Source organism: Lepisma saccharinum, chromosome 4 (assembly GCF_977018435.1).
Source record: "Lepisma saccharinum chromosome 4, izLepSacc3.1, whole genome shotgun sequence".
Lineage (NCBI taxonomy): Eukaryota > Metazoa > Arthropoda > Insecta > Zygentoma > Lepismatidae > Lepisma > Lepisma saccharinum.
This window is the reverse complement of record NC_139232.1, coordinates 59587924-59604620: the sequence shown is the minus strand read 5'-3', so window position 1 is coordinate 59604620 and position 16697 is coordinate 59587924. Positions and strand designations below refer to the sequence as shown.

At 38.1% G+C, this 16697-nt stretch overlaps 1 protein-coding gene across 2 annotated transcripts in view; it reads left to right on the top strand.

Annotated features, from left to right (window-relative positions):
• LOC145987162 (caspase-1-like) overlaps positions 1-12874 on the top strand; it is a 102923-nt gene extending 90049 nt beyond the window's left edge. For both annotated transcript variants that reach the window (XM_083121673.1, XM_083121672.1), the window contains exons 4-5: positions 831-954; positions 12639-12874. In XM_083121673.1, coding sequence (XP_082977799.1) covers positions 831-954; positions 12639-12874 — 360 coding nt within the window. The remainder of the gene's footprint in view (positions 1-830; positions 955-12638) is intronic.
• The last annotated feature ends 3823 nt before the right edge of the window (positions 12875-16697 follow it).

Genomic DNA, 16697 nt, shown 5'->3' with positions numbered 1-16697 from the left:
TTCATATGAAATAAAATTATTTTATCAAAATTCCTGGATGGGTTGTAGTTACATCAGCTCCGCCCTGCGTACGCTAGTGCTTCTAGGTGAGCAATCCTTATGGGTAACGTCCGGAAAATGTCGCCCTGGTGCCAAATATCTTGTGGGGTGTTTTAGGCTCATTGGAACCTGACTTGCTTTGCCCTTAACGAAACGGGAACTTTTGCAAATTTTAGAGGAGGCTAATAGGGCATTTAATCCATATTTCCTAAAAGAAAATAATTTTTAAAGAGGTCATGTTTGTGAGGAAATGATCAAATATAACACTAACTAAAAAGAAAATAGATCATAACCACAGCAGTCGTAAGACATTTCTGGGCGCCCATTGAAGAACTGAAAGTCTTTGATTCCCATTTTGAAGTGAAAAGTTATTGGTTTGCTGATGGAAATCAATTCGAGTTTTCTGTTTGTTTTGCTGCCTTTTGAACTGCGCCATAGCTTTTAATATTATTACTGTGTAATTTACAGCTTCCACCAAAATTCGGTAGGTTATAGAGATCACATTCACACTAATTGTAAGTTTACAGCTAAATTTATATTAGCGCACCTCTAAAACATAGTCTTACTACATTTAATTACAAAAAAGGTTAATAAACTTCGCCTTCGTCTGGTTATCTTGCAGGTGTGTGATCGGATATCTGAGAATTTCTAAAGATGACGGTGATTTCAGTCTCGAAAGCTTGAAACCAGAACCTAATCGGTGACAATTTAGTCATAATACGTTGTTAGGAAATCTACAAACCATTGGTTGCTATTTTAGCCTATTAATAAATAAATTCATTCCCTTCTAGGCGTGCAGAGGGACGCAAACCGATGATGGTATCAAACGCACAACAGACACAAGAGATTCCATTGGTCACAGTTATACAATTCCAGCGTATGCAGATTTCCTGATTGCCTTTTCCACAGTAGATGGTAAATATTGGAATTTATTTTAAAACTTGCTGGTTTATTTGTAATTTTATGTCTGCTTTGGCACCAGTGTTCGAATTCATGAAGGTGCAGAATTTTATTTTTTATCTCATTGTCATGTTGACCTCCCTGATAAAAATTGTCTTTACAATGATAATAGCAACAAACCCTACATGTGTTAAAAGCTGAAATCTATTTAAAAATACCATTTTGAATGTCTTGGAGTCTCAGGATATTTAATTTTTAAAAAATGAGATTGACTTGAAAGTGATGCAATTATCACTTTCCCTTCTTAAAATTAAGTTCTGATAAGTTTCTAATTTTCCTGAATAATTAAAATAAAGTATGATGGAACATATGTTCCCAGAGGTGAGACAATTTTCTTTCCCGGATTTAGAAATGTAGAAATGGGGCGAGAAAATGCAGAGAGGGGATGCTTTTTTTAGCCTTAGCCCTCATGCCCATGGGCATAGAAAAAAGTCAATTCTTTAACGTTGCTCGTATGCGGTTCACAGTCTCAGGTGACGGACCCGGCCTACCTGTTTATTTTACGTCTGTCGAGTCGCCAAGGGAGGACATATATAACATTTGTAAGGTGGTTTACAAACTTTCATATTTCTTCTATTGACTGACATGCTATTCCCGTGGTCGAGCTGTCTTCTGAGCAACCGACTTCCGAATTCCGAAATTTTGAAACACCCTGTACAGGATGCCCCCAAAAGGTAGCCGAAATACTGGGTACTTAATACACTTTCAGTTACCTTTCTTGGAGTCACCCTGTACAACTAAGCTTCGAATCGATGCAATAATATTACAGAAGCATGTTTCGATTTTTTACAGTGAATAATACAATTGTAGCTAGATTAATTTTCTTCTAACTTGCATATGTTTCTTACTTGTAACAATGAGATATTTTCTACATATTAAAGATATCGCTTTAGTATTATTTTTTAAGTCCACTTTATGCACAAAAAAGCTAAACGGAAATGGGTGTACAGTTTAAAGTGTGATCCGGACCACTACGTGCCTCCGCCGGATATCGAACCCGGCACCCCTTTTTATTACAGTCGTCTGGTTTCACGTGTTCTCTGTCCATTTCAACTAGTCTCGAAGGATCTGGTCACGTTATCACCTCAATTTTTATAAAGACTGACTGGTCTCGATACCTTGCCTTAGGGGAATTGAACTTATGTGATGTGCGCCCCTACCCAACACACTCAGAACATTTTCCTACACCTTAAAAACCTGTCCTCTCCCCCATAAAAGTATTTTTTTTTACCTCGCTACCGGTTGTCAACGCTGTTTCCTGTGTAGACTTATCGGAGATGGGGTGATACGCCCAAGAGATAGGGAGAGTCAGGTTTCACCTGGTGTCACATGAAGGGAGGGGCTTTCCGCCGATCCATTGTGCGTTGCTGGGAAAACAGACGTTATTTGACTTCTCTCCCTGGAAACTAAGTTTTTGCTTATTGTATTGTACTTTGTGATCATGATTAGCAGGGGTTTATCCAGGATTTTTTCCTTGGAGGGGTGTTGGAAAATTTTGGGGGGTGTAAGTTTGGGGAAGTTAAGTGCATATTTTGGACCGTTTTAAAAATGTTCGCCCTAATTAAATTTGTTCATGGACGTTTCTAGAGATTCCCGCCCCCCTCCCTTCCCATCACGTAACATTTCAGAAGAAAAAAGATGTCAAATACAGGAAAAGATGGAAAATAGATTAATGTTAGCATTTGAATTTAACATTTCGAGTATTGCTTTCCTTCCGATAATGTTTAGTACTTGATTTAATCAATCGTTAGACAATACACAAGGGATGACATTAAAAAACACAAAATTTTAACATATTATTACCAGGAATCATTTCATGCAATTCTTAAGCTAGTTATAAAGAAATTGGGAACACTTGCGCAATATTTTAACTGTATTTGTATCGTTCTTGCCGTAGGTGTAACTCGGAGTTCAACTTGTGGGAGCCCAATTGAAATATCAGTGAGAATGCATTGCATGGGTGTGCGCGCACTTGCCTGTCTGAAGTAGTAGTAATAAATACAGATATAATATGACTTAAATAAATTATGACACTGCCAGCGAAGTGAGGAAGAAAATTTTTAGAACTATTTCTTTGCAAACTGAGCATGCATATTATTAGTTAAACATAGCGACAGTATCCCATGATGGTTACTCTTTACAATCTTGCTTTGCTCGTTCGTTGAAGACTTCAATATGGAATTCCTTCACCGATTTCGTTCAAAAGCAATATTAGGTATCTATCAAACGTGCATCCCAACTTCCCACTATATTTTAACGTCTTCATGGCCATGCTCTAAATATATCGAGTTTCATTACTTTATTTCAGTTTGTGAATCATTGTTTAAACAGAGATTTAAAAACACCAGCAGAATTTGGAACTCACTCGCTACATGCATGCATATTTTCTAACTGTTAGAACAGGAGGGGGCAGGGGGAATGTGGTGAGGTAAAGAGGATGCCGAACGAGCAAAGCAAGATTGTAAAGAGTAAACATCATGGGATACTGTCGCTATGTTTAATTAATAATGTGCATATGCATTATACCCTTACAAAACTTTGGAAAATACGCTTGGCGCTTTTGAGAGTTTATCTCTCAAATACTAAATGAGAGACTCTAGGGAATTAGGAGCCACGTGCCTCTTTGCCTTAAAAGAAAACGAAATAACATGTGCAAATAAATGCATGGCATGTTAAAGGAAGGCAAGGAATTTTCACTTCTAAATTGACTAACCAACTAACTCTCTAGCCATCTTAAACCCGAAGGTTCATGGCTGCAGCAACACAGGCCTTCCATCTGTCCTTATCTTGAGCAAGTTCTATATACTCTTTTCCATTCCTACCGATTTCCCTTAGGTCCATCTCAACGTTGTCCCTCCATCTTCGTCTTGGCCTTCCTACAGGTCTCTTACCATCAGGTTTCCCAACAAGAATCCTGTAAACTCCTCTTTCCTCTCCCATTCGTGCCACATGGCCTGCCCACCTAAGTCTTCTTGATTTAATGATTCTAATAATATCTGGACATGAATACAAATTATGTAGTTCTAAATTATGTAACCTTCTCCACTCACCTGTCTCCTCATCCCTTTTAGGTCCAAATATTTTCCTAAATTGAGGCAATGCTTTATTTTCAATTATTTAAAAATTAAATAGCATTTATTTCACTATCCAACACAAAGAGCACAATGAACCAAACAAATTTTCTCTCTCCACGTTTTCCAGCAGGCAGTGGCAAGCGCCGTCGTGCCCTCACTGGTGTGCCTATGGTCAGATATAAATTTGGGACTTAATGTAAATTAAATTTCTTTTATGGCTCCTGGCTCGTAGCCAGGAATTCTTTGTAGGGGGAGGGGCAAAGTCAACCCTAGAGGGGGCAAATTTTTAATATATTGTGTCGCATTGGCATATATAGCAGGGTACACAGAGGCATTTGACACTTCCCCCAAAAGAGATAAGTAACAGAAAAGGGATGATATCTTGAAACTGCAATGGACAAAAAGAAACTTCGAGCAACATCAAATGGCATTTTTTCGATAATGACTTTTCCAGATTGCCAAAGAATATAAAGTTTAACATAAAATAGCTAATAGAGACTGTATCTAATTGATATTTACAGGTTGATAATGTTAATAGACGATTAATGGGCCTCTCTGCAGAACTGATTAAGGGAGCCCTTTATAAATCATGCTTCATAATGATTCCCTCTTAGTTTCCAGTATGCAAGATTTTTCCGCACAAAGGAATCTAACGAGAACCCAACAACATCATTGTGTTGTGTTATGCAAGAAGAATCAAATTAATTAAAGTTCTCCAGGATTCAACTACTACCATATTACACAGGTTTCGGGAAAGTCATTCAGATAGTCTTCAGAGCTCAATTAGCTGCCATTCATCTATGTATAACGGTAGAAAAAAGAATCAGTCTAAGAAAAGGTCCCCTTTAGCTAATGTAAATAATAATGATAGTGTAGCAACACTTTTCCCTAATGGAACAAGTAAGAGTGTTTCTAGGTGCAAAGAAAATCAAGTTTCCTCACCTTTAGTAAAAGAAATTACTTAAAGTCAGATCAATTAAGTAGGTTTCCGAAATTCTCCGGAGTTTCCAGTGAACTCATACCATCTGAATTCCTTGAGGAGATCGAAGAAAATTTTGAATTATTTCAAATACCTGAAACTGACTTCATGACTTATATACCAATTTTGCTGACAAAGGATGCTAAGCAATGGTACAAGATCTCAAAGCAAAAATTTTCGGATTACCAATCTTTCAAAATTCAGTTCCTGAATCATTATCAAAATTCTAATTGGAAAACAATGATGCTCACCAAAATCTTGAATTCCCACTATCAAAAGTCTGTTCGTGGATCACTGCTAACAGTGGCGAAGCGTGCTGTCTCTGGAAGGGTAGGCACAGGACGGAGCAGGGTTTGGGGGGAGGGGAAGATGTGATTTTTTTTAACAGTAGTATGTTAAAATATAGCCCCTAGAAAATAAAAGATAACATATTGCCTGAATCTCGTCTACTTAAGTCGGGATAGTGATTGTAAAGGATAATGTAGTGATTAACGCTCTCGCCTTATAATCAAGAAGTAGAAGGTTCGATTCCTCCTGGAGGCATTGGTTCAGATTCTACTTTAATCTAGTCTCGATTAGATATCTGAGAATAAAGGCGCTTCTGTCTCGAAGGTCAGAAAAAAGTGACAATGAGACTCGACGTTCTGACCACGCGTCACCCTAGCCATCTTACATTTGTTAGATTAAAGTTGCTCGTAAAAATTATTTGCTACTTCAATAACAGTATTGTAAATGTTTCTCGCATTACAGAAATGGTTGGTTCACTTGATCGTCACTTAGCGTTTATTTCTTTTTAATGCTGACCTCCGCGGCAGATTGGTTATAACAGCGTGCTACGACAAGGGCCTCAGGTTCGAATTCCCACCTGGGCATAGGTGTTCTTCGTGAGTGTCCCTTCGTCAATGTCATCATATTATCGCTCATTCTCATCTTCCCAATTAGCCAAAAATGGCAGAAAGCCAAGTAAAATAAACTAAATCTATCAATCAATTATTTCTTTTTAACTTTTTTATGCATATAATTCTTCTTCGACAGGCGACTTTTTTTAAAAAAAATATAATATGATTTAGAAAATGATGAAATGCTAAATGAGAACACAGACTGTGTAACACACCGACCAGAAAATTTCAGTAACATGGATTTTCTCTATACGTTTGCATTGTACGTACTTTGCCCCATTTTAAAAGTAGCGCGTTTTCAGTTATGTCACTAATCATGAAAGGAAATTTCGTCTCAATATCCCTTTCCTCAAAGAAATAAAATACTTTCCCTCTCTGAATCGAGATTGGTGTGGGGCACATCCAGCAGCTAACACTTCGCGAAAAGCGGTTCCTCAAAAGAGCTGAAAGCACCAAACTTAACACTGGTAACCAACTTGCATGCATTATTTGCAGTTAGAATTCTAATAATGCCTACTTTGATAAGTTATGAGGCCAGGCTTAGAGGTGTTAGCAACACATTTTCGCTACATGTTAGCAGCTGGGTGTGCTCCGCTCCCGGCACAGCTCTGAATCTTCCATGGAAACACTGCTTCACGCGCTCGTACACGATCGGCACTCTTCGGAAGTCAGGGAGAGGGGGTGAGAGAGAGAAAAGAGGCCGGCCTCTCAGGTTACATTACAGGCGAACGCACCCCTGAAATTATGCTTTCCCGCACGAATAACATAGGTTGTTATGGGACCAGCTGAGGCACTCTCGGGCGGGCCTCGCTGAATGCTCAGATACGGTTCCAGGCAGGGTTGCAAACTTGCGGTAATTATCGGAAGACCAAGAATTTCAGTTTTCTTTTATTAAGCGTCGTTTAATGAAATTTATAAGTAATAAAATAATCCGTTATAGACAAATATATTAGGGTAGGCCCGGCCTCCGGGCCTCATAGGACGCTTCGCCACTGACTGCTAACATTTTTCATGGACCAATGGAAAATATTGCAGATTGTCCAACACAACACGGACGATGCACAAAGGTTAGCTCAAATTGCTTCTTTGATGCCTTTCAAAATCAAGGATCTTTTCATTATGAAACCTGTAACCGAGCTGAGTGAAGCCATCACGGTAATAGAAAATTCAGAGGCCCTTAGAAAAACTTCATTACGTGAAAGGCCACAGGCAGTATTTGACAGTAGAACTAAAAACTTTGATAATAATAGAAACGTAGCAGTTATTCAAACTAAATGTGCTGATCAGTCTAAAGACAGAGGTGACAAACTCACGTGCGAGGTTGTTGATCATGCTAGCTCACAGAGTAACTCGAAAAGAAATGTAATAATAATGGTTACATATTATCTATACTTTGATGAATTATGTAAAAATTTGTAATACATGTTTTTTGTACTTGCTAAAACATGGCTCCCTTAGTCCACTACGGACTTTATTTCCTTCAAAGGGGAGACTCTTGCATCACTACAGACAATGTTTGCCTACTGGTTACGTTAACCATTTTGCAAAATATTGTGTGAATTGTATTACATTATAGTTGAAATACATGTTTTCACACCTGACAAACAAATAGGAATACCTTGATTGATCAATGACTTCTTGGATTACAGTGTCAAAATTAATATTTCATATTAAGTTACATATAAATAAATTGTTTTAATAAAGTGCAAATAATTTTACGGAGCGCCATGGCATTCTGTTTAACATTTTTTTCTTCATATACATAGATCGTTTGGCTCCCAGGGCCGACTCCCGCAGTCCCATAACTATGGCTCTGAACTTGGACTATAAGAATAGAAGAAATTGCGAGCAAGAAACTATTACGAAATGTATTTTTATTTGTATAAAATTTGAAATCGGGAGGGGGGCAATTGCCCCTTGTAAGTGCTCTTGGTCGTCTCGAAGAAATATACAAGGAACTCGTAAAAACAAATTCCATCATGAGTAACCAATTGTCCTGCTATTCTTACATTCTCCTAGTATTGTTTTTGTTGTTGTTTTTTTACTTCAATATTTGCTTCCCCTAGAATGGACTTCCGTCCAAGGTCGGGAGAGTGGGGGTGGGGGCAATGCCCCCTGCCACCTTGTAGTTGTGGCACTGTTTATGAGTGTCTCTTCTTCAATTTCACGTCATCATTCATTGTTGCGATTAGCTTTAAGTAGCAGAAAAGCAACGCTAAGTAACAAAAATCAAATATCCACTCCCTTTCTCTACCACAGGAATCACTATTACCAAAAAGGGAATTTTTCCCACCCAATCCTGATACGACATTATACTGAATCCCACACACCTTCATAAATCACAAAATCAATAAGTGTCTTTGTTATGTTGCTAGAGAAATTGTAAAGATTAGTGAGAATTCCAGGTGTTCTGTATTTTTCACGGGGGGGGGGCAAAGCAGGCTCTCAGGGGGCAGTTGCCCCCTGCCCCCCTCTAGCTACGGGTCTGCTTACACTTCATTTGCTTCCTCTGAAAAATTGAATAAAATTAAACATGTCATTATGTAAGGGAAAAGATTAGATACAAAGAGAAAGAAAGTTTTTACTAAAGCTATATCTTTGCAAACTGACAATAACTTTAATTTAATAGGGTGCCAGTAATTTCACAGGGCACCACGACGTTAACGCTTTTCTATTTTTATCTGTTTTGCTTGTTCGGCACCGCATTTGTACTTAGCGCCCAGGCAAGCACCCCACGTGGACCCTCCCCCTTTTACAACTCTCTTTCTAATAGTATATAATTTCTTTTACAAAGGTAAGAACTCTTGGAGCCACAAAAATGGTCATCAACTATAGATGTGAATGAATCACTTAGGTTCTTCATGAAATACTTGCCATTTTATATCGAATACTCGGTCAGTAAATTTTATATTGGTACTTTATGAATATCGGTTGGAAGAAATTATACCTATATATAGTGTCATTGATCGAAAGGAAAATGCAACAAAATGTAAATTTCATTGACTCAGGGGTTGAATAATTGAATTTACGAATCTGTAATGTATTTAAGAAATATATAAGGTATTCAAACGCTGAAGTGTCAACACTGTGCCCGGAATGTGCTCCCTGGAAGGAGGGCGAGAAGTCAGTTTGACATTTTCCAGATGGCAGTGTCCCTTCCCTAGAGCTGACCGAAGCCTTGTCAAGGGAGCTGCTGTTTCCAGGAAATCACCGAGCTGCACATTCCACTCTCCTTCTTTGACACTTTGGTTTTAGTTGATCGAAAGGTCCATTGGACTACGCTTCTTCAGCTACAAATGATTCCTTTCTGTTAATGTTGAAGTATTGTCATTCTATTGTTGATATAAACATCCATATTTACACCCCCCTGTAGGGGGGGGTGTTCTACTTTTCTGCTTGGGGGGGTGTTCACCAAAATTTGGGAGGGTGTTGGGGGGGTGTTAGGGGTGTGTGAATAAATCACTGATGATTAGGGAACGAATTTTAAGGTGCAATATCTTTCCAAAAATATAGCTGTTTTCTCAGCGATCGTTTGAGATAGTATGTACTTTAGAACACAAAATCAAGTAAAATGAACCAGTGGCGTACGCAAGGGAGGGGGTTACGGGGTTTAACCTCCCCCCCTTGAGCTTGTGAAATGTTATGAAAAATGCTGTGGGTAAAAAAATTAAATGGCCAATTTACCACAGTCAAAGATCTGGGACAATACTATTACTACTACTACTACTACTACTACTAATAATAATAATAATAATAATAATTTGAATTATTATTTCCATGCAGCACGGAGAAAAGCACAGCATTCCAAACACATGCGTCTTTCAGAGAGAAAGCCTTGAAAATTAACAAGTATTCTTGAAAATAAAATATGAGGGCAACTATGATTTAAAAGAAAGAAAACTTGTTTTGTATCTCAGTTGCAACAATGTTCAATACACTGGCGTACGCAGGATTTTTTTTTCGGGATGGGCTGGAATAGTAAATGTGGATAGCACATGCCTTCGTTTTGGAGGGCAGTATGATAATAAAATATTTCGTATTTTTGGAAAATTAAAATTGTATTCATAGACAAAAATGGTAATCGGGACTCACTTTAAAAAAGGTTTCGCATTTACTCATTTTGATTTTTTAAAGTTCTTAACGGATTTTCATTTGAAAATTCAGATTTTCTCAAAATTTCGGTAGGAGCTATAACCCCATCAGCCACCCCTCTACGTACGCCAGTGTTCAATGAACATGTATTTTTTGTGTGAACAATGAGAATTAACTAGAAAAAGTTCTTGGTTCATTGTAAGCGGCTAATGTATAGACAAAGGCTAGGCGGACAAGAATACAGTCACCAGTCCGCCTTCCCATTGTTTACCGCAGCATGTTTGAATGTCTCTCTTTTAAAATGTCTCACCTTGTTGACTAGACAATTATTCAAACAATAAACTTAACTATTGTAAAATGTTTTGTTGGCAAGAACAGAGAGACAGTCCAGATGTGAATTATCGGGGACATATATGCGGGGAAGAAGCCGGAAAAATTCCAACCAATTCCGGAAATCGAACCCTGATCTCCAGCGTGGTTGTCTGACGCTCTACCGACCAGACCACCGCAGCTCCTTGGATGAGTTCCATACTTTTATTATTTTAATATATTTTCTTGTTTTTATGGATCTTCTTCACACTTAATATGTCCCACCTCGTTAACCAGACAATTATTTCGTAACAAAGAAACAAAAAATGCTCCCAGGATTTGATAAAAATCGAATGACTAGAAAGTGATATTGTTCTATTGCTTTCGTAAATACTATATTTATGTACAGGGTGGTCCATATGTCTTGTTACCCCCATAATTTTACATAACTTGATAATAATACAACTTTATAATAATACAATATAATATAATATAATGAATTGTAAGGTAGCCATTCATTCCACATGTCGTGTGACACCAACAATTTTACATAATTTTATATCATGATAATAACAATATAACAATTTGTAAGATGTATGGATTCAGCGTCAACCAGGATGTTGTTCATGCATTCAAAAGGTCAGTATGACCACCATTATTTTCATGGCACAAAATGGCACGGCGCCATGACCTGTGTGAGATTTTACGAAGCAAATTTTTCGTGATTGTTGTCTGAAAGGCTGCCCTAATAGCGTCCTTTAATTGTTCTGTTGTTTGGTATCGTTGTTGTGATACCTTTTCCTTAATAATGCCCCAGAGGACATTGTCACAAGACGAGAGATCAGGACTTCTGGGAGGCCAATCCAGAGGCGCCGGATGATGTACCGATCCGCGTCCTATCCACCTATTGGGAAACACTTCACTTTAACATTCCCGGACAGCGATGGCATAGTGAGGCGGTGCTCCATCCTGTTGAAACCAGGAACGTCCCAGGAGATTCATTCTTTGGAGCTGTGGAACAAAAAATGCCCGTAACATGGCGAGATAGGAGTGTTGATTGACTACGCCATCGAAGAAACAGGGACCTATCAAGTTTTTAGCGGACATAGCGACCCAGAGCATCACATGTGGAGGGTTGTTTTCCAGCTCTTCGTAATAATGCGGATTTTCCTTGGACCAGAAATACACATTCCTTGCACGTGTAATTCGATATATTGCGCATTCATCGGAGAAGAAAAGGTCAGCCCGCTGCGGGAGTGTCGGAAATACCTCCAACATTCTTCCACATGCGGCATGTCTTCTACGCATGTCATAATCACTGAGCTCGTTGACGGTTGCTGGTTTAAAGGATTTCAATCGAAGATCCTTCTTCGTGTGTTGTAACATTGTTGTTTTCGGGATTCCAAGCTCAGCAGACCGTTTGCGCAGTGACTTCTGTGGTGACCGAAGCACAGATGCCTCCTCTCCTGCACGTGTGTTCTGTCTTTTGGTTGGTGCACCAGGCCTCGGTTTGTCTTTGATACATCCCAACATAAACAGTTTCTTTTCCCAACGCAGTATTGTCACTTTTGGTGGTGCATTTTTTTGGAATCGTCTTGTGAAATCTCGTCGCATATCCTTCATGGTCTTGCCGGTATGTGGACGTTCATGGGCCCAAACACTGACAACAAGGCGCTCTTCTACATTGTAGGAGCTTGTGTCAGCCATCTCTTCAAAAGAAACACTGAATTAGAGATAACAAGATATTGATTCGAGGGGGTAACAAGACATATGGACCACCCTGTAGATCTCTAATGCTTAATAGTAGTAGTGGTATTAGTAGTATTATTAGTAGTAATTGCGCTAATTAATTAATTATAAGTAGTATTAATTAATTGTGATTATTATTTAATTAAAGTATAATAAAACAAGGGTATTTACACCTCGTTATTTTGTAATTTGAATTTCTCTTGGTAGTTTATAAATTTGTTATACAAATCTTTCGGAATTTTTAGGTCATTTTTCTAAGTTTATAGGGCATTTTCTTGCATTTATTAGGTCATAAATGCCTTTTTTAAAGGTCATTTTTTGGCGATTGTAAGGTCATGTTATTTGCTACAGAATTGAATAAAGAATGTTAATGTAACTGGTTTAGACCTGCATAAAGGCATTTTATCAGCACCTTTTGTTGCAACTTTTTTAAAACATTTTCAGAACCTTTTCTCCCCTTTCCCTACCATAATTGGCCACCTTAAAATCCTTTCCCTAGTCATGATACCTTTTTTAAAAAAAATTATTTTGCTTTAGGTTTTTACTCATGGAGAAGTCCTGAAAACGGTTCCTGGTTCATCCAGGAGTTGTGCCGGGAACTGAAAAGGACCGCAACTAAAAGAGACCTCCTGACTGTGTTGACATTCGTCTGTCGGCGAGTCGCTTTGAATTACCAGTCTTCGTCTACATCACCGGAAAAAGACAGCAAGAAGCAGATGCCTTGCATTACAACGACGCTAACAAAATTAGTGTTTTTCTGTTCAAGGAAATAAAGTTTCTTGCTTACTTATTCTTGACCTTTCTTGCTTGCCCACTCACCCCCCCCCCCCAATCAAGAATTGTTACTGTAATTAAATATCTTTCTTATATTTGTATTCCTTTCCTCCTTTATGTTTTTCATGTCTTATTTACTATACTAGTATTCTCTTTCGTTTTCTGCCTCGTCTACTCCTTTATTCTCTTTTCCATTTTTACCATTTCTCTCTCTCCCCCTCCCCCTGTCTCCTTCGACCTTCATTCCTTCCTTCCAAGGCCGCCCGCAGCAGTGCTTAAAGTGGATGAATAAAATTAATAAAATTCTCATGAATCATCCCCAGGATTAGAATTATTTGCATAGGCACTTAATCTTAATATGTTAATGCTTAAAATCAAATCTGGATGTGAACAGTTCAACAAAGGCAGTGCAGTGCGCGAATCCAATTTTCTCAGAACGAAACGAAATGCGATACAAAGCGCACGTAGTTTGCCTTTCTGCCGCAGATGTCCCTGTCTACTGTTGCTCGGTAACGTCCTCTGCCGTGATCATTTGTAACTACTTGGAGCTAGAGTTGCCGAAACAGTCTGGCATAATTGCCAACCCCATCTAGAAGTCTCTAAATCGTGCAGATTCTAATCTATTGACGATGAGTTTTTAGTTTGTTGAGTCTTTTAAGTCCACCTTTTGCATAGATAGGCTAATCGGCACCAGGTGTGGATCCACGGGGTCGGCGATAGGGGTGTTTTAGGAATTATTATTATGTCTAATATTTATGAAGAAAAATTAACAGGTTCGAGAATATTTCTTTAAAGTTACACCATGATAGGCTGATCGGAATTGGACCCACAGTCTAAATTTTTATCCGAACAACTGTGTAATACCTCGAAAGGGGATCGAACCTGAGGTCCTTTGAGACAATAGTATTTTTGTTAGGGCTGAGCCGATACCAGGGGTATCGGTATCGGTAACTATCGGTTTAAATTTTTCGCCGATACCAAAGGTTGATTGATCGATTTGTTTTATTTTACTTCGCTTTTTGTGCCACTTTTGGCTAATTTGGGAAGATAGGAATGACTGATGATATGATGAAATTGATGAATGTACACTCACAATCATCCATGCCCAGACCGGGATTCAAACCCGTGACCCCTGGCGTCGTAGCGCGATGTGCTAACCACTCCTCCAAGGGGGCCGGCGATGATACCAAATATTTTGAGTGGCTAGAGCGGCCCGGAGAAACAACTCATTTGTCAAGACTTGTCATTTTCAAAAGTTCGTTCACCCTTCCTTGTGACAGGTTGGGGTCTCGCACAAGAATTCCATCTACATTTCCGAAAATGATGCACTCTCCTGGGAAGGAGATGACAAGATCAAAGGCAGTGCTAAAGCGAAAGTGCTGCACCCAAAAAGTGACATTGAAGGCATGTAACTGCCTGGTGGTCAACGCTATGTGGAAATAATAGAAACTATTCATTGCAAATTCTTGCTCGCAAACTCGTGGGTTAACTAGCACTATAATAATGCTAGTTCCTGGGAAAGGGATGAATGTCGATGTAGGAGGAAGGGTTGTGGATTTTCTTCTTGTGCTCTACCCTCCTGTGTGACTGCTGCCCGATGCCGACACTGCGGTGACTTCTTTTTATTGCAAGTGACAGAGAGTAATGGACAGCAGGACATATACAGAGCTGACGAATGAATATTAAATATAATCTGTATTTGTGCATATTTTTACGTCGTTTTCCTCCCTCACCAGACAAGGGAGTATCCAGGGGTCCGGACCCCCCAGCCCCAAATTTTGAAAATCCCATGGTTGATTCATAAAACTTCCTGATGAAACACATGATGTAGCAGGTGTAGAACAATTCTCTCTGCGTGCATGGTTTCTGAAGATAATATTCAATCTGATAGGAGACAAGGAAGGCATACTAAATAGATGGGCAGGGTATTTTAGTGATCTGTTGAATGGAAGCTGGACGGTAGGTGAGGGAGGAGAAAAGGACATGGAAATGGAGGGGACAGATCAATCAGAACTGACCAAACCCCCTTCGAGAAGAGAGGTTAAAGAAGCAATTGGAGAACTAAGAAACAATAAAGCCCCATGAGACGGTAACATAAACATTGAACTGCTGAAGACAGGAGGGGACATCATGGTGGACAAATTAAAAGAACTGTACAAACAAATATGGGAAGAAGAGAAAATGCCACAATGAGTAAAGAGTTTATGAACAAAGAATTAATGAAAATAATATTTAACGCTTTAGTCCGAAGCAAAGTAGAATATACAGCAGAAATATGGGCTCCTCAGGACTAAAAGTACACGCATAAAATATAAATGCTACAGTCTAAATTCTTAAGGTACGCCACTTATAAAGAAACAGGTATATATCCCCGATACGAATCATACACTTCCCTCTGTAAACACCACAACCTGCCTTCTCTCAGCAAAAGAAGGAAGATGCAGTTGCTCTGTTTCTTATACAAAATCATGAACAATAATATTCAAGTGCAACATCTTCTAGAACAAATACACATACGTGTTCCTATCTCCAAGACACGATCCAAAGGGGGCCTCTTTTACTGTAGTAACTGATGATCGAACATTATAAATAAATCACCTATCAGGAGAATGTGTGAACTGTACAACAGATGTTCCGAAAGGGAACCAAAATTAGATATATTTCACATGCCTATTGAGACATCAAAAAAAGTTATTCAAGGAATGGAAGAATAAATGTCAACAATGTAAACATAAACGCAATATATTTCTTTCGTAGTTTATACTCAATTACATATATGTACGTACTTTCTAGAGTGTCAATTATTTACAGGTCCTTTATTACACACATAATTAATGTATTTCTTCAAGGTAAATAACTTCTATCCTTGATTTTTACTGTGTTTATTTTTTCTCCATATTTTATGTAATTTATAATATATTATATTAGTATCTCCTTATATATATTGTACATGGTGGTAAAGATCTGAAATACTGAGTGTAAAGATAAATACGTTGAGCATTGTAATAATTGAAATATTGTATTCATGTAGGCTATTTTTGTAGATACTAGTTAGATATTTTATTCCACTCTCTTCAATTAACATGTATTATTATAACTCGCTTTGTTAACTGTTATATACACATATAATTTATCGTTGACATGTTTTATGTTTATTTACATTTCTGCACAATAATATTTCTTATCAAACTGTAAATTTACAAACTCAAAGCAAGGAATGTAGAACACTTTAATTGGGCATTCGCCTGTTGTGTTTAATAATAATAAATAATAAATAAACAATGGGGAAGAGGGATCATTTGCCCAATACATAAAAGTAAAGATAAAACACTATGTGAAAACTAAAAACAATATATTGCGTTACGTAGATACCAGGCAGCAAAAACACTATTTGTCAGTGTGTGAAACACGATTTCTAGAAAAACATGATTCACTTTGTGGTTAGTAATTATTAATATTTTTATTATTATTATTTAATAGGATACTAAGTAGTAGACACACTGTCGTAATTAAATACTTTATGGGGCTTATGACATGATCTGGGGGGGGCATTGGCGTTGGGGAATGGGCACCCCTGACTGGATCCCCCCAAAAATATTTCTGGATACGCCATTGTTCCCAGGTTAATCCAAACTATAAGAATATTGTTTAGATTTGTATTTATTTTGCATTCCTTGTGCCAGCTGTAAACTATACTATACACTACATACATTTTATTTTACACACTATAATTTTCTCTGGCACAGTCACTTATAATAATACACCGATTTTTTCGGTGTATCTGCAAGACTTTAACAATGCTTTTTTTTTTTTTACTTTAAC